We start from the raw sequence: 19,528 nt of genomic DNA, 5'->3' as shown, positions 1-19,528 counted from the left end.
GTTCTTATACGTGAGCAGTAACAAGTGAGGCAGGCATGTTCTTACTTACTGTGAAACACACATGGGCAGTAACAGGTGAGGCAGGCATGTTCTTACTGTGAAACACACATGAGCAGTAACAAGTAAGGCAGGAATGTTCTTACTGTGAAACACACATGGGCAGTAACAGGTGAGGCATGTTCTTACTGTGAAACACACATGAGCAGTAACAGGTGAGGCATGTTCTTACTGTGAAACATACATGAGCAGTAACAGGTGAGGCATGTTCTTACTGTGAAACACATGACAGCCATAACAAGTGAGGTATTACCAAGACATTCATGAGGTGAACTTCAATAAACAGTTCCAAGCAGATGATGGGAACTTCATATAACAGAGTGAAAACTTCACATTGCCATTTATTATGAAATTGCAGAAGAGACAAAATTGACAATATATGGAGAAAAAATTCCAGAGGGATGATGGGGTGGGAGGGTGTAGGTTTGGTGGGACTTGGGGCCAGCCTGAGCTATGCAGCGAGTTCAACAGCCTCGGAAACACACAGAAACCAACCAAGACAAGGCTGTCCACTTTCTCCATACCTATACAATATGGTACTTGAAGTCTTAGCTAGAGCAATGAGACAAGTGAAAGAGATCAAGAGGATCCTGGAAAGGAAGGAGTCAAAGTACCCTAATTTGTAGATGATATAATAGTATGCATAACTGAGCTTAAAAACTCCATCAGGAAACTCCTACAGGTGATAAATACTTTCAGCAAAGTAGCTAGATTAAAAAATTAACTCATAAAATCAGTAAAGAAATCAGGGAAACGGTACCTTTCACAATAGCCTCAAAAAATACGAAATATCTTGGGGTAACTCTAACCAAGCAAGTGAAAGAACTTGTATGATAAAAACTTTAAGTGACTGAAGAAAGAAATTGAAGAACTGAAGAAGATGGAAAGATCTCCCACATTCATGGAATGGTAATATTAATACAGTAAAAATGGCCATCCTACCAAAAGCAATCTACAGATACAGTCCTAAATGGCAAAAGAGCTGCTGGAGGGAGCTATCACCATCCCCAATCTCAAACTATACCACAGAGCTACAGTAATAAAAACAGCATGGCATTGGCACAAAAAACACATGTTGATCAATGGAATCAAATTGAAGACCCAGACATAAATCCATATACCTGTTAACACCTGATTTTTTTTATAAAGAGGCCAGAAATACACAATAAGAAAAAGGTAGCATCTTCAACAAGTGGTCAAACTGGATGGCTGCATGTAGAAGAATCTAAATAGATCTCCATTTATCACTCTGTACAAAACTCCAGTCCAAGTGGATCAAAGACTTTAACATAAAACCAGATACACTGAACCTGACAGAAGAGAAAGTGGGGAGTAGCCTTAAACTCACTGGCACAGGAGACAATTTCCTGAACAGAACACCAGTTGTGCAAGCACTAAGATCAACAATTAATGAATGGGACTTCATGAAACTGAAAAGCTTCTGTAAGGCAAAGGATACCGTCAATAGGGCAGAAAGGAAGCCTATGGAATGGGAAAGTATTTTCATCAACTCCACATCTGACAGAGGGCTAATATCCAAAATACATAAAGAACTCAATAAACGAGATATGAACAAACCAAATAATCCAATTTTTACAATGGGGTAACAGAGGCATCTCAAATGGCCAAGAAACACTTAAAGAAATGTTAAACACCCTTAGTCATCAGACAAATGCAAATCAAAACAACTCTGAGACTCTTACACCTGTCAGAATGGCAACGATAACTAACACAGGTAACAGATCATGGTGGCAAGGATGCAGACCAAGGGGAACACTCCTCCTTTGCTGGTGGGAGTGCAAACTTGTACAGTCACTATGAAAATCAGTGTGGTGGTTCCTCATGGAGATGAAAACTGATCTATCTCAAGACCAGTATATCAATTTTGGGCATATACCCAAAGGACACTCCATCCTACCATAACGACATGTGCTCCACCATGTTCATTGCTGCTCTATTCATAATAGCCAGAAATTGGAAACAACTTAGATATTCCTCAACAGAATAGTGGATAATGAAAATGTGGTGCATTTCTCCAATGGAGTTAAAAAAAATGATATCATGAAATTTTCATGATAAAACTAGAAAAAATCATCCTGAGTGAGGTATCTCAGACAAATAGGATATGTATTTGCTATATGTGGATAAATAGTTATGAGGGTGAGTATGGAGTAAGGGATTAGAGCAGCAGTTTTCAACCAGAGGATTGCAACCCCCAGCAGGGATTGTATATTGGACATCCTGCATATCAGATATTTATATCAAAACTCATATACTAGCAAAATTACAGTTACGAAGTAGCAACAAAATAATTTTATGGTTGGGGATCACAACACGAGGAACTATATTAAAGGGTTGCAGCAACAGACAGCTCTCGTTAGGAAAGAAAAATAGGATAGACACAGATGGAAGGAAGGAATAGCTGGAATGGGAGGATCAATTTGAGAGGAGAGGGAAGAGGGGGATAAAGGAGGGAATATGGGGAGAGACAGCTAAAATTAATGGCCACTTGATGGGTAGTATGGAAACATAATACAGGGAAAGCTTCTTAAAATACATATATAAACAAAGGTGGTCTAAATAAAATCACCAAATAATGCGGTGGACAGAACCCTAACTGGACACCTCTTGTCACCAAAATGAAGCTTCCAGTACAAAGAATGAGTTACATCTAATTGAGTTGTTGGCCAGAGTGTCTCATGGGAACCCCAAAACAACCCAGATGTTGCCAAGAAAATAAATAGGTTGCTTTCCACAAACGGACTGAAAGGCCCCTCTTCTGAAGGCAACACCCACACAACTCATTGAACATGGAGAAGTCAAACTGGTGCCTACAGAGAGCTTCACCCCTTTGCTCTAGTGTCTTGGTACAGGAAGGGACTCTGCACATTACCAACCAGCCACAAACCCTTTGATCTGCAATGGTGGCCAGCCTGCAGGATGTGCTAGTGTAATGGTGTAACAAAGCTTGTGAGAGCAACCAACCAATACCTGATTTGACTAAAGACCCACTCCACAAAATGGAACCCATATATGACGCTGCTTGAGTGACTAAGAACCTGAAACTAGATAGACCAAGTAATACTGTTCTACTAAAAGAAGGTAGCAATAAAATGACTCCTAATGACATTCTGCTGTACTCATAGACGCCTTGCTCAGCCATCATCAAAGAAGCTTCCTCCTGCAGGAGATAAGAACAAATACAGAGACCCACAGCCAGACATATGCAGAGAATGAGAGACCTTGGGACCCTCAGCCCTAAATGGGATGTCTCCATCAAATCCCTCACCTCGGGGCTCAGGGAACCTTGTAGAAGAAGAGGCAGAAAGATTGTAAGAACCAGAAAGGATGGAAAACACTAAGAAAACAAGGCCTTCTAAACACAACAGGACCAACACATGTATAAACTCACAGAGACTGAGGCATCAAGCACAGGGCCTACGGTGGTCTGCACCAGATAGGATCCTAGAGCTGAGAGGAGAGGTGGACTTGTGCTCCTATCCCTAATCCAGAAGCAACCTCTAATTGATAACCACTTGCAAATGAAAATTCAGTTTCCTCCAAGGGAGTCTCACTAGGGAAACAAACTACTCCTGAGGGTAGGCTGTATGCCCAGCAGTGATAGCCAACAGAAAACAACAAATGGTATCTTTGGGGGTTCTTTTTCTCATAATGTCATGTCAGCCCCCACTCCAATTTTATTTTATTTTAAAATTTGATTTATATGATCTATTTTCCTCTTTTTACACTGTGAGTCCCTTTCATATATATTATGGCTTCCAGTTTAGTGTTTTTGTGGGATGTCTGTATGTAAATGAATGGGTCTGTGTCTATAACCATTTTTTGAGCCGTTTCTTGGGCAAAACTAACAAACACAATGAACATATGAGTTCTTTATATTTAGAAATAAAGACAATTTATCATACATAGACTTAGCAAATATTTTTGCTAGATTATAGCAAAATTTTTTTATAATTTCTATGTGTGTTTGTGTGTACATGCACACATATGTATGAATATATATGGAGGTCAATGGTCAACTAAAAATGTCCTTCCTTAGACACAGTCCATCCTTTCTTACTCGCTGATTTAGAGACAGGGTCTCACTATGTGGCTCTGGCTGGCCTGACTCTGTAAACTAGGCTGGCATTGAACTCACAATGATGTGAGTACTGGGATTAAGGGATAGCCATCATGCCGAGCCCTCAATTATTTTTTAGCAGAAGTGTGCTGAATCTATGGAAGCAAAATCCAGAGATAAGGGAGATAAGGTATATCATCCTTTGAAGAAAAATATTATTTAATGCAAACTCAGTTTATTAGTATTTTTCTTGGATGGAACATGTTCTGGTATTCAAGAAATCTTTACCCCACAGGGCTGAAGAGATGACTCAGCAAGTAAGAACACTGGCTGCTGGACTAGTGACATCATGCATCTTAGAGGAGAACCTACAATCGCTACTTAACTAAACCAGCATAATTCCTAACTATAGTTTAAACATTTGTCCCTATCCCCACAGGTAAGTGCAGTCCTCACCCCTCATCAAGGAAATTTCTCATTACAATAGACAGAAAACCACAACCAATCAAAATAGAGAGTTGTGGATCTCAGTCCTAATGGATACATGTAGTCAGCTTTCTTGTCAGACTATCTTGGACCACCTGCAAATAATGACACGGAGACTTATTAATTATGAAAGCTTGGCCCTAGCTTAGGCTTTTTCCCATCTCACTGGCGCTGGCATCTCCTTGCCTCTCTTCTTTCCAGAGTTCCCCTCTCTCCCTGGAAATCCTGCCCATTCACTTCTGTCTAGCTATTGGCCATTCAGCTCTTTATTAAACCACTCACAGTGACACATCTTCACGCAGTGTAAACAAATATTCTGCAACAGATACACCTAAAAACTCTCCTGCCCCTAAGGCTCAGGGTACATTGGGGAAGAGGGGATGGAAAGATTGTAAGACCGAGGCAATCAGGGAGTTTGCTGTGAGGTTGTGATGCCAGAAGCAACACCCAGAAAATCTCAACACAACTGTGTAAACATGAGCTGAATGAACAAGGTAGACACCAATAGACACACCAAAGAAGGCAGGAAAAAGACCAGGAGGCCCCAACCCAACAAAAGTACTATAAGCAACCAAGGAATGCTAAGAAGCAGAGAAATAGTCTACTGGGGAAAGAATGCCAATTGGTCACACTGTAAATCCAGAACCTGTTACTTACTGGAAAACCTGCTTGTAGTTGTGGTATGGCTTAGCCCTAGAACACACTTTTTTTAAAAAACTTTTATTGACTCTTTATGGATTTCACAGCATGCATTCTGATCCCAGTCATCTCCCTGTCCTCTTGCATCTGCCTTCTGCCCTTGCCAGCTCCCCACAAAACAAAACCAAATTTAAAAGAAAAAACAAAACCCAATCTTGCTGTGGAAGCTGTAGTGTGGCCAGTTGAGACACATAGTTTACTCTTAAGTCTGTTCATCTTAACTTGCCACAAGTCATTGCTATACCACTGATAATGAGCTCTCACTGGGGCTCCTCTTGGATATCCTGTTGCCTGTGACATGAATATGCCACTGTTTTGGATCTGTAGGTTTGTCCCCTTCACATGCTCCAATAGTTCAGAGATTTGGTGGATGTTGGGGTAGACCAACTCAAAACCCTGTTTCTGGGCCTGGGTGGTAGCTGCCTTGGTCAGTACATTAGCTTTCCCTCATCATCACTACCAAGATGAGTTCTCCAGCACTGCCTTAGCTAGCTCAAAGGAGCCTGCAGCAAGGAGCATGGCCAGTTCTTCTGCCCTCAGGCCATCAGATCTGGGTTCCCCTCACTCATATCTCCAGGGCCAGGTCAACTGTTTCCTTGAGGAAGCAGGTGGATGCTTTCTCTGCCTCTTTGAGCTAGCAGGCTATCACCCCAGCATCTGGCTCCTGAGTCTTTATTGGCAAAATCAAGCAACTGAGATTTAGATAAAAACAACAGGTTCGGATATCTCATATCAAATGGTCAACCCCGAAAAGATACATACAAGTGACATACAAATTAAGCACACACACACACACACACACACACACACACACACACACACACACACACACACACACGAGAAAGGGGGCCATGAATTTGAAAGAGAGTAAGAAGGGGTGTGTTTGGAGTCTGTAGGGAGGAAAGGTAAGGGGGAAATGATGAAATGGCATTATATTCTCAAAAGGAGAGAGGAAGAACACTGGTTGATCTTCTCAGAGGACTGGGGTTCAATTTTCAGCACCATATGGTGGCTCACAACCATATTTAACAACAGTTCCAGGGTATCCAATGCCCTCTTCTGACCCCTCAGGGGACCAAGCATGCACATAAACATGCAAGTGGTACACCCACACACATAAAATAAAAAAATAAATGTTTCTTAAAGGAAATAGAAAAAAAATTGTTCAATCTGAGGCACTCCTAGCAGGATATAGTTTTAATTCTTAACTATGGTCTACGAGTTATCTCAAGGTCATTCTGTTTATGGAGTAATGTATTTTGTTCATTCTTTTGTCCAGCATCATGAGAAATTTTCTGCTCTATTTGCTGACAAAACTGTTGTTTTACAATTGGATTGTCAGCATTGTCCATGTGAATCTTTAACTGTTCCTCTTTAAAACGATTTAACCATTTCTTTATGTCTATGTATATGCTGGAGTTATAGGGAGTGGTGACCACCTAACTAGGTTCTGGGAACCACACCTAGGTCCTACCACAGCAGCAGGTAGCCTTGTCTATCTCTAGCCCCTGAGAAGTCTTTAGTTTTTCAAAGCCCTCAACAACAATTAACTTTAAGATTCAAGACTGAGAAGAAGAAGTCCCCCAATCCTGAGTTGTGCTGAGCTATTCACAGAATTTCCTGGCATGGTTGTGAATAGCAGGTCACCATAATCACAGCAGGGACCACTCTCTGTGACAGAGTTGCACTAAGTACACTGAAGGGCCAATTCACAAAATACAACAGTGTATGAGCTGAGTGTTATTGCGACAAAATTACGTTTCAGTGCTACATAAGAACAACCCTATGTGCTGAGAATGATGGTGCACACTTTTAACGCCAGCAGTTAGGAGGAAGAGACAGGAGAATCTCTGTGAGTTAGAGGTCAGCTTGGTCTACATGCCGAGTTCTGCTAAGTATTTATTGTTTTAAAGTTATTCTTAGTCAATATTTTAAAACACACAAGCACACGGGGAAGTGGTGGTGCATACCTTTAATCTCAACAATGGGGGGGGAGGGTGCAGGGGCAGGTGGATCTCTGTGAGTTCAAGGCCAGTCTGATCTACACAATGAGTTTCAGGGCAGGCTCCATGGCTACACAGAGATACCCTGCCTCAAAAACCAAGCAAACAAACAAAAACAAAAACCCCCACACAAACACAGACTACTGCAGTGTTCCAGGTTTAGAAGAATTCCTTTGTGTTATGTTGATATTGGTCAAACTATCCAACAAACTGAAGCCAAGCATTAGATGACTTACTGCATCCTATAAACTCTGTCCCACATCCCACAATGAAAAACTTCTCCCGGATCACCTTTCCTGTTAAAATCGATAGCAGTTTCCTAACATATTTTCTACCCGCTGGGTTTACAGTACTCTATTCCATGATGATCCTTACCCATCTTCCCCTGAACTTCTTCCGCTGCTTCTGTGGATGTTTACATGAAGTCCTGTAACTGAAACCCAACATTTGAACCCTGGAGAGCTCAGCCAGCACTCCCAGAGTCTATGGCATAATACCCAGATATGCCAGTGAGGCCAGCAACACAGCTTGGAGCCATGTTTCCAAATTGCCAATTTGAAGACTGCTTCCAAAACTCACCATTTATCAAAACAAGAGTCCCGGAATTTTTACAATTTGTTCCCGAATGTAAAACCTGATGAGTTTTCACCCTGCTCATTCTCAGGGTAACATTCTTATTGACAGGGTGGCACACATACTTCACAAGGTGTCGGTAATTGTGAGGAGCAAGGCCTTTCTCCAGGTTCTGGCCCTGGCTCTGGAAGGGCTCATCTGGGTTCTAGTGTCAACTGGTTTTGTCTGTACTCTGAAGACTTCCTAAGTCTGAATGCCTTTGAACTAGTAATGTGCATGTTTACTATTCACATTGTAGCTCTTAGAGAATCTTTCCTTTTTCTCACCTCCCAACTGACTTTTCTCATGATTTGGAATAACATACAATGTTCCTAAAACACCGGAAGGAATTCCTGCATAGAAACAGCACTGGAAATGAACTGACTGCATATGTGCACTTCCGTGTGACCCTCTCTTCTGTTTCCTATCAGTGTGAGCCCACACTGTCTCTACCACTGCAGACAGGCAAGTGGAGGGAGTCTAGGAGGTACATGCCACAGGATAGTTACAGCTGCCATTCAGTTTACAGAATGTTCCCATGTCACATGCTGCCTTTGTGAACAAGAACCCTTACTGAGGAAGTGGCTTCTCCTCAACTGTAAAGCTGGTTGAACACAACTGTGGCTGTACTCCCAGTTCAGTGCTCTGAGACACTCTATAACGCCCTCCTTTTCATCCCCTCAGAGTTCTGCAAGTCTCCACTAAAGGGACCACCTCTCCCGCTGGAGAGGCCCAAGACCCACAGCCTGTAGGACTCATCCCTTTATACTGCTATGTTGCTCTACGTCCTTGGCAGATAATGCTGGTGCTTGTGCTTGTTCTCTCTCTCTCCCCCTCCCTCCCTCTCTCATTAGGTTCTAGGATCTTACATTCAAGTCTTCAGCATCTGGCACAGGGCCCAGAAAACTAGTCTTCTGCCACTTTGCTAAATGGATGAAACAAATACGTGGAAGCTCTCTCCAAAAAGCAAGAGGGCAAGTGACAAATACATCTATTATCACATGGTTTACATTCATTATAAAGGCAACTAGCTGGATAAGTAAGAGGCAGTTAAGGGAAGGAAGAAGAAATAAGGAATGTCTGTCTCATTGTTCAAACTACCTCTCAAGAGTGAAATGAATTAGAAAACTGGGCAAATGGGAGCTAGAATAAACTTTCTTGTATTTGAAGACTCACAGCCAGAGCCGCACCCGACGTGCATGACTGTTTCTGTGTTTGGGATAAGAGCTGGTTGGAGGAAGGGACTGATGGGACAGCTTTACTTCATTCATAAGCCAAACCAATATCTCTCCTCTCCTCCTCATCCTCCATCACTTCTTATGTGTGTGCACATGTGTGCACCAATATTCCTGGGTAAAGGCAAGAAGAGATCAAGTATAGTGTTCCATCAGTCTACACCTTATTTCCTTGATAGAGGGTCTCTCACTGAACCCGGAGCTGGCTATTTCTTCTGCTAGGCTGCCTGACTAGCAAGCTTCCGCTATCCTCCTATCCCTGACCCCTCATGGTGCTAAAGTTACAGGTACATGCACAGACATGCATGGCTTTGTACACAGATGCTGGGGATTGAACTTGGGTCATCATGCTTGTGTACAAGTGCTCTTGCCTAGCCCCAGGATTCTTTTTTTTTTTTTTTTAAATAAAAAGCATTTGATTTTGAAAAGCAAAATTAACACTTACTAAGACATGTCTGTATGAGAGCTGCAAACTAGTAAAAAGGCATCTCTCTGGGATGGGAGCACTCATCTCTCTCTGTGTGTCATCTCTCTGGGATGGGAGCACTCATCTCTCTCTGTGTGTCATCTCTCTGGGATGGGAGCACTCATCTCTGTGTGTGTGTGTCATGTCTCTAGGATGGGAGCACTCATCTCTCTCTGTGTGTCATCTCTCTGGGATGGGAGCACTCATCTCTTTGTGTGTGTCAGCTCTCTGGGATGGGAGCACTCATCTCTGTGTCTGTACCAGGAGAGACAGATGGAGAGAAGTTATATGAGCACACACTCAATCCTTAGCATGAAGCATATGTATGAACATGAGATTGGCTTCAGTAACAGAAAAATAATGGGTTACAAAGAATTTTTGTCATTCAATTAGAAATACCTTTATAATAATCCAGTTTGAATATTCTGAACAATTCTCATTGTTAACTCTTTTAATTCAACATAGAAAAAATTAATTGCTGATAAACACAAAAGGCAACTGCCTTAATACTAAACTCCTAAATGAAGAACATACACTCAACATTCAATTAGCTGAAGCTGAATTCAGAACATCTGGACTATTCAGAAGCAAGAATGAAATTTATTTTGGCACTAAAATTTATACCTGACTTCAATGGATTTAACCAGTATTAAAACCATAGCCACAGGAGGAAAACTGAAACAACATACTCTGCCTACCCAAAGCTAAACATTTCAGAAAATAAACCACTTAAAACTTCCAGGGGAGGGGAGGGGAGATGTAGCTCTATGGAAGAACACTTCAGTAGATACATTCCCAAGGCTTAATCCCTCAGTATTGAAAAAAAAAAGTGAGGATTTTAAATATGACCAAGTGTGACCAACTGATACACCCATCTGTCTGTGGAGAGAGGATCACACCTTCAGGGATGAGAATAGGCCAGGTAGTGGGGGGAATGATGTCACCTGCAGGTACTCTTGAAGAGGAAAAGCAGGGAGAAGTGCACCAAAGAGTATGCCTACAGAGGCTGATCTGCACGAACATTCTATGAAAGACTAGTACGAGTAAGAGCCCTACAGTCTTTCCAGATAACAGTCCCGGATCCCTGAAAGAAGAAGACAGCACGAGCAATGTCTCTTCTGGAGTCTGCACATGACCCCGTCTGGCCAGCAGCAGTCAGACAGGCATAGTCTCTGGGACCAGGATCCTTCCATGGAAGCCTCAGACTCAGGATACCAGGCGGTGTGGAAACAGGGCAGCCAGCCAGCCCCACATCCTGGAGGCTGGGAAGGCCACCAACTTCATTTACCGGTGTGCCCTGAACTTATACCTTCTTATCTACATGTCAGAAAAAGTCGATAAAAACTGAAAATTTAAAAGCCTTCCCTTAAGATCAGCACTAGGAAAAAGACAAAAAAGCTCAGGACTTCAATACTACACTGGAGACCCTAGCCAACAGAGCATAGCATGAGAGGGAAACAGTCCCACAGTTCATTTATTTGTAGATATGATTATCAAAACAAAAATGTCAGACAAGCTATGAAACCTTAATAGAATAAATGAATTTATAACGCAAGATCCAAGGAAATATAATCAAAATATAAAAATCAGCTGCACCCCCTAGGATCAGGAAACATCATGAAAGGGAGGCAGTGAGACAGGAAAAGGCAGAGGAAGTGGAGTGGGTAGAATGGTGTGGAATGCTGACTTCTGGGCAGGACATGGCTATTGCACACTTGAACTCAGAGCCCCTGTGATCATCTACAGAGAAGCTTCATAAGATTGTGCCCATCAACAACACCCTGCCTCCACCTCTACCACCCCTGGAACAGGGGTGGCTCATGGGGGCCCACCCCTCCCTGAGGTGTTAATGGTTCATGGCAGAGGGACAAACAATTTTTCTCTCCAATGGAACAGCCACTGGTGAAGTGCCTATGCACCTATAAACAGACACCCATGCTTGTGGAATAATCGTTCTGTATACTGTGTAAATTACACTGCAATTGGTTTAATAAAGAAGCTGACTGGCTAGTAGCTGAACAAGATAAGGCTAGGTGGAAGAGCCAAACTGAGGATGCTGAGGGGAAGAAGGGTGGAGTCACAGGAGTTGCCAGCCAGACATAGAGGGAGCAGGAGATGAATGAGCCATGCCAAAAAGGTACCACCACATGGCAGAGCATAAATAAGGAATATAGGTTACTTAAATGTAAGAGCTAGTTAGTAATAGGCACGAGCTATTGGCTGAACATTTATAATTAATATTTAGTCTCTGTGTAGGTTATTAGGGAATAGTGGGCCCATGGGGCAGGAATTTCTACATAAATTCTGACAGAGCTTAAAAAAGGATTCTAAACACACAAAAACAGAGTCAAGCACAGCTTCTTGATTATTGTCTTTTCTCTGGTAGGCTGTGTTTGCTAACAGCAAGCAGAGGCACAGCTCCTTTAAGAGACAGCTTCCTGGCTCAGTGCTAGCAACAAAAAACAGGCAAGGATTTTAAGAGGCCCTGCTATCTAACACTTAAATGGAGTTCATGAGCAGTGAGCCGCACACTACCTGGTAGTGCATGATCCCCCAAACTCCCCAAAGTTGGGGTGTTAAAAATGGCTCTCACCAGCCAGTACCATCGCCATGAAGCTAGGCTCTCAGGGAACCAAGCAGGATGCAGCCAGCCACCAAAGAGTAGGAGGTCCTAGCCAGACTGTTAAACAGTTTAAAGACTCATGTGGCCAGAAAATGATTACAAATACACAGTAAAGACAGGTTCAGATGGGGGGGGGGGCAAACAAACCTCTAAACAGGTTACAGTGTGTTTAAAAAGGTACATAGACTTGGGAGAGAAAAGAGAAAAGGTAGAAAAAGAGATTAAAAAATAGTTTAAAGGGGCTGGAGAAAGCACTCAGAGGTTAAGAGCACTGGCTGCTCTTCCAGAGGTCCTGAGTTCAATTCCCAGCAACCACTTGGTGGCTCACAACCATCTATAATAAGATCTGGTGCCCTCTTCTGGCCTGCAGGCAGAATACCACATACATAGTAAATAAATCTTTAAAAATAATGAATTTCATAAAAAAGGATTAGAGCAAAAATATAATAAGCCATGTAAATATGAAAAATACACAGGGTCTGGACTCTGTGTGTTATTGTGCTGTCATTAGGTATCCGATTGCTAATAAAGGAATGACAGCTGCTAAAATACATGGATAATGGGAACCTAAACCAACCTATATTTTTTAAATGCCTTGACTTCAAAATTGAATTCAAAATATATGCAAATTTGGAGAAGAGGCTATGCTTTTATTTCCATAGGGGATGAGAGGCTGTAAATTCATTCCAGGCAAAAAAATGATCAGGATTGATTGAGGAAAACCCCTGAAAATCCTTCTACAAACATAAAGAAATAAACCTAGAAGAACTACAAGACCAGTGATTTATATTTTAGCCGCTCAAACATAAAATAAAAAAAATCATCTTTGGGTTGACTTGGGTACAATGCAGTCATTCTTGTTTTAATGCAGACATGTATGTTACCTTTACATGGTTATATATTTCCAGAACAAGGTGAACAACACCAATAAAAAACAGATGGCTCAGGTGGTCCAGCATCTCAAAATGCTTGTTACCTCAGAGTTCTGCATCCAAACCAGTGTCAAGGCTGCTGGCTAAGACTACTCACAGACTACTGCAGCCAAGACTTAATCATTATCCTGATTTTCTCAAGGTTCCTCCAAAGAAACCATCACCCCCAGACAGCAGGAAGCAGTCTAGAGAATGATGTCCACATTCCCAAAATATTGGTTATGAATGTTTGTTATCATCTAAAGGTGGGGGTAGTTACAAATTGTTATTAGTAATGGTCAGAAAAATGCTGAACAAAGGAGATTAGATTCAGGGATCTTGTTCTGAAAAAAAAAGTGAGGGACATAGAAAAGATAGGATAAAACTGTAGGTTACTGAATCCAAAAAACAACTATAAACCTCAAAATATTTTACATTGGTTTGGATTTTGTTTTATTAATATAAATTTAAAGGTTTTTTGTTTTTTTAACTATACTATATGCATGTTTCTACTCTTGTTTGGGGTATTATGTTTATGCAACTCATTTTAAAATGTAATGTATAACTAAGAAATACAGATTAATAGTTATCTATAATAGCCCTTGCCTCAATTACTGACAGAACACTGTCCAAACAGGACCAGCAGGATGCAAAAAAGGTGACTGCTAAACTTTGCCAAAACAGGGTAGGAAAATTTTTCAAAATTCTCTGCTTCTCAGAAATGTCTGTCAGATATATTAGGCCTGTAGGCCAAAGTTGAATAACCCAACGTTACAGAGGAACCATGGGTGACTGCCCAGGCAGCCTGATGTTCCTGTTGTTAGGTAACATTTCTCTCCTCTGGGATCTTTGATGGAGACCAAGACTAGATAGCTATAGTTAGAGTTTTCCTTAGTTATGATAAAAGGTAAGTTAGATATAAAACTTTAGAGTCACAAAGATAAGACAGATAGTAGAGTATTTTCTTTAAATTTGCCACATAAAAATAGAATGGATATTATAAAAATAATTCTTATATAATAACTGTTTTTGTTGTGTATAATTTTACTATATTAAAGTTAAAACCTTCCTTTTTAATTAGACAAAAAGGGGGGAAATGTGGAATATTCCTTTACACTGTGTGAACATGTGTTGCTGTGATTGGCTTAATAAAGAAGCTGCCTGGCCAATAGTTGGACAGGATAAGGTTAGGCGGGAGAGCCAAACTGCGAATGCTGGGTAGAAGAAGGGCAGAGTCTCAGAGTCATGAGCAGATGCAGGGAGAAGCAAGGTAGGCATACCATATTCAGAAAAGGTACCGAGCCATGTGCCAAGTGTAGATAAGAATATGGGTTAATACAAATGTAAGAGTTTATAGCCAGTAACAAGCCTGAGCTATTGGTCGAGTATTTATAATTAATATTTATTTAGTCTCATGTTGCTTATTTAGGAACTGGTGGGCAAGAAAGAAAAGTCTGCCTACACATGCTACTATAGGTAATACTACTAAAATCAGCGCTCTCTCTCTCTCTCTCTCTCTCTCTCTCTCTCTCTCTTTCTCTCTCTCTCTCTCTCTCTCTCTCATACACATACTAAGCAGCAACAACAAGGAAGGAGGGCAAACTGGGAATGTAGGGGATTAGTGAGGTTAGGAAAGGGACAAAAGAGATAAAGAGGGTAAATATGATTGAAATATAAACATTCATGAAAATGTCATCATGAAATTCATTGTTATAAATAACTAATACATGTTAATAAAAACATTAAAAAGTAAATTTTTTTAATCCACAATAAATGATTGGAGATCCAATCTGTACAAAAACCCACAAAACTTACTGCAGTAATACAAAGCAAAACATTTCAGGAGAACTCTAATGAAGTACATACAAAATCCCATGCTGAGACTGTGAGACACTGCTGTGAGAAGACATACCTATGGGCAATCTCCTCTCCCATCTCACTTTCCCATCCCAAACCCTGCCCAGATGTTTAGCTAGGAACTCTGCTATGGCCCCACCCACCTCCCCTCCGTCCCTCCCTCCCTCCCTCCCTCCCTCCCCCTTCTCCAGATCCCGCCTTCAGAAAGCCATCCATTGGCGGCTCCTCTCCCAGAAGTGCCCAAGCCCATGCCTACAAAGTACTTAAGCTCTGGTCCCTAGAGATGCCATGTGATTCCCCTACCCCATATGATCAGGGAGTTGTTTTGCTCTTGTGGGAGCTGACCAACTAACTAACACTTCTGCAGGAAATGAAGGACTCCAAGAATAAGAATACACTTTTTTTTTTTTTTAAGAACAACAGAGATGAAGGATCTAACATCTTATTGCAGGTCCACTATAAAGCTTCAGTAATTAGGACTCATGAAAAGACACAAAGAGCAATGGAGCACAGCAGAGCTGAAACACAGACCCACATTATATACCCGGCTAAATGACTCCGACAAAGGAAGCAAGGTACTCTTTTCAAAGACTCGGTGCCAGGATGGCTGGGTATTATATGCAAACATACACGTGTGCCCTCATCTCACATCACATCACACACACACACACACACACACACACACACACACACACACACACCGTGAAATTGATCACCTATACTTACACATAAAAGTGAAAACTATGAAACTGCTAAAAAAAAAAAAAAGTACAAAAAGGTCTTGATGACTTTAGGAGCACATTTGTTTTGAGACAGGGTTTCTCTGTGTATTACTGGCTATCCTGGAACTCAGAGATCACCTGCCTCTGTGTCCCAAGTGCTGGGACTAAGGGTATGCGCCACCACTGCCTGGCAAGGCCAAGATTTATACAAACACAAAACTCAAGCCTGAAAGAAATTAGGTAATCTTAGGGCAACGATGCATTTCAAAAAAAGTGTCTCATGTCACCACTCTGCACAGTTAGCTCTACCTCTATCAGGTTGGCAATACCAGGAGGCTCCTAACCTTAGGGAGGGAAGTCATAAATGCCCCTTGGTACCAGGAAGCTGGCATCAAACACTTAGAATGCTAAACCTCTCATATGAATGTGGCCCTACAGCATATAACTGACCCATATGACCCTGCATCCTTTAAATCATCTTTATGTTATTTATGACAGCTAACATGTTAGGATGTATCCAAGCAGTCATTACACTGTAAGATTAGTCACCACAGCTACCATGATAGTATGCATCCAAGCAGTCATTACACTGCACCTTAGGCAACAGTAACAAGAAACAAAAGTCTGCACATCTTAGCACAGATGCAATTATCTTCCCTGAAAATTCTAACTACCAGCTGTCTGAATCTGCAGACACAGTCCCGGAGACATGAAAGGCTCACTGGAGTGACTTCCTCTCAAAGAGTAGAGTATGGAACTGGAGAAGTCAATACTTGATAATGGAGACACCTGAGATCACTTCATCCGGGAGCCTAAGGTAAGCATCAACAGGGCAGAGTCACGGTGGCATCCACACTGATAGGCTTTCTTAGTGTCACTTAGAATACTATCAGACAGACTCAGATGGGAGATATTCTATGGAGCTGGTAACTTGTGCTACTCAAAATTGTCAAGGTCATCAAGGTCAAAAGCAAGGAACACCCAAGCAGTCTAAAGAAGGAGAGGAGGCATGGTACAAAACTAAGCAAGTCTCAGCAGTGCTTCTTCCAAAACACACAAGTGAGGGTATGGTCCGCATGGTTCTATGCCTTGCACTAACCTCACTGCAGACCCTCATTCTGTACACCATGGCTGGCTGCCAAGCATGCCACAGCTTCCAGGGCCTGTCTGTCAAGTCAATGATTCAATTCTTGCTTACACAGAAAAGCACAGCTCCTTGTTTCCAGTGACAAACCCAGCCAACATTTAAGAAGGCTAAATGGAAAGAGGTAATGGATGGAAAAGATAGAAGTATAACAAAGAATCAACTTGACAATACCAGTTACACAAGCAAGGCTACAGAAGGTAAGGCTGCCTGCCACACACTGCTGCCACTGGGACTGCTGCAAGTGCAGGCCAGAGGAGCTTGTGAAAACAACTGGGCAGACAAGCGCACAGTAGTTGAGATGAAAGACCAAGCAAGATGCCTGAGGAAAGGCCAGATAGCAAAAGTCACATGAAAGGAACTCCCAGAGAAGTTTCTGGATGCTCAAAGCACAAAAGACAGCATGAGACACAACCCAAACATATGGGAGAGTAGTAACTGGCTAGCACTCACTCCACATCCTAAGTCAGAACCAGGAAGACAAACATCAAAATGTTTCCACTTAGGTCAATATCCAGGTTCCTTACTACTCAATGCTTTCAGAAGGATCATTGACTATTCAAGTAACAACACAACAGTGTTGTGTGTATTTGTAAAGTGGGAAAGCACCAACCATGACACTGAAAACACACAAAGGTGAGAGACACATTCCTGTAAAGTTCTTGTACAGCCACAAAGTGGCACAATACCATGTGAAAGATGACTCTGACCCATCCCAATCAAAATCAGAGGCATTTCTATACAAGGCAGAGGCCCTAAGAATGCAAAGGATTTGGAACAGCTCAAGGGGGCAGAGGACAAAGAAACGAACTGGAGATGTGGGGTTCAGGTGGAGAAGGCAACTGAGGGGTGTAGGGGAATAGGGTGGAAATAGCAGGTACAAACTGCCTTTTTAAAGTATTCTAAGAGCCTGGTGTTTAAAAGCTCATGTCTTTAATCCCAGAATTCAGGAGGCAGAGACAGGCAGATCTCTGTGAGTTCAAGGTCAGCCTGGTCTACAGAGTGAATTTCAGGACAGTCAGGAAACACACAAAACCCTGTCTCAACCGCCTCCTCCCAAAGGATTTATTTTTATTTTACATAAAGGAGGGAGTAAACTCCCACAAACCAATTCCTTTTCTATTTGAAACTACTGAATAATAGCCATTTACAACTACTTTTTATTATTAAAATATAAATCTTCCATGGCTTTTAAAAGCAATGTTTTTATGTACATCATTGAAAATATTTTTAAAGCAGCTGTGAGGTGCTCAATAGGTCTGGCGCTTGCTGTACAAGCTTGACAACTTAGTTTGGGTCCCACTCTTATCCCACTGAAACCACAAACTGTGTGTATATATATGAAAAGTGAAAAGCAACAAGAAGTGGGGAATGAGAAAGAAATGAGGCAGGTAAGTGCAGGCAGCAAGAAGAGTGTGGTCCTGATGGTTGGGCAGTGACAAGGCCAGCAAACAGCCCAGCAGGGCCAACTACTGGCGGGATGGCTGTTTGTTAACTCGGGGCGCTTGGGGGCTCATTGCTTATCAAAGGTCACCCACACTGCCCTGCTCTATTGAAGCACACAGTCCCTATGATGCAAAGTTCTACCCTCCCCACATCTCACCATGAAAACTTCTGGAGATGAAAACTCTCTTCTTCAGGGATTTGTTGTTTTTGACAAGGTTATACTATGTAGCCCTGGCTGGCCTGATATTTACTGTGTAGTCCATGATGGACTAGAACTTGCAGCAATCCTCCTGCCTCAGCTTCAAAAGTACTGAGATTACAAATATGTACTCCATTCCTGGCTTCATAGATTCTTGAATGGACCAAGGGTCACATCTCAGATCTAAGATGAATGACAAGCCTAGTATTGGGCCACAGTCACTTCATCCCTATGCCTGTCCCCCCAAAAATACAAACACCCTGCAGCTCCTGCTGGCTGGGGATACAGGCTGAGTTGTAGCTAAGCATAAAGTATCCAGAGAGCTGCTGGAGAAATGTTAAGGATTTTTTCATCAGGCAAGTTAAAATCCCAGATTTACACATTTCATATTTTATTTTAGCAACATGATATCAAAAAAAGAAAAACAATTTTAAACATATGTCATCTGGGAAATTCAAACAAGAAATTTAGTCATCAGATATGGAGACATAGCATCATCAAAATGTTCTGAGGGCACTCTGTATCAAAGGTCAGCAGTACCCCTTACACAACTGTAAATGCCACACTTACATGAAGGTAAGTGTGAGTAACCAAGCTGGCTAGTAAGGACTTTTAATTATGGTTAATCAAGTACATTAGATGAAGACATGGAAAGAAAGCACTAGTTCTCAAAAAACTACTGCTACCAGGAAATACAAAACATTCCAACACACATCAAAAGTAACTCCCATGCAAGATGTCAGACTTAATTTCACATTATTTAAAATAAAATCCCCAGATGAAGTGCCACTTTAAAGTGTTAAGGCGAAAGCTAGCATTCAGTTCCAAATTCCAGAGAGATAGTGACAAACTTTCTATGTTTTCAAATTTAAAGAGAGCTAAGTCATTGCAAAAATATTCTATATTTTTGTGAAAAACAACTGCAGATTCTTTTGAAGGGACCAGCCCCCCATTTCGGCAGGCATGACAGTAACACATGATCGCTAT

General features: G+C 41.7%; 1 protein-coding gene across 4 annotated transcripts in view; it reads right to left on the bottom strand.

The window, feature by feature from the left end:
• Parn (poly(A)-specific ribonuclease) overlaps nucleotides 1-19,528 on the bottom strand; it is a 155,708-nt gene that overhangs the window by 14,317 nt on the left and 121,863 nt on the right. For 3 of the 4 annotated variants that reach the window (XM_027424757.2, XM_027424758.2, XM_035447915.1), the window contains exon 23: nucleotides 50-142. The exons of the other annotated variant lie outside the window; for it this stretch is intronic. In XM_027424757.2, the coding sequence (XP_027280558.1) occupies nucleotides 50-142 (93 nt within the window). The remainder of the gene's footprint in view (nucleotides 1-49; nucleotides 143-19,528) is intronic. 4 annotated transcript variants of the gene reach the window in all.

The sequence above is a fragment of the Cricetulus griseus genome, chromosome 7 (assembly GCF_003668045.3).
Source record: "Cricetulus griseus strain 17A/GY chromosome 7, alternate assembly CriGri-PICRH-1.0, whole genome shotgun sequence".
NCBI lineage: Eukaryota > Metazoa > Chordata > Mammalia > Rodentia > Cricetidae > Cricetulus > Cricetulus griseus.
Note: the sequence above shows the minus strand (reverse complement) of the source record. Positions and strands in the feature narration are given on the sequence as shown.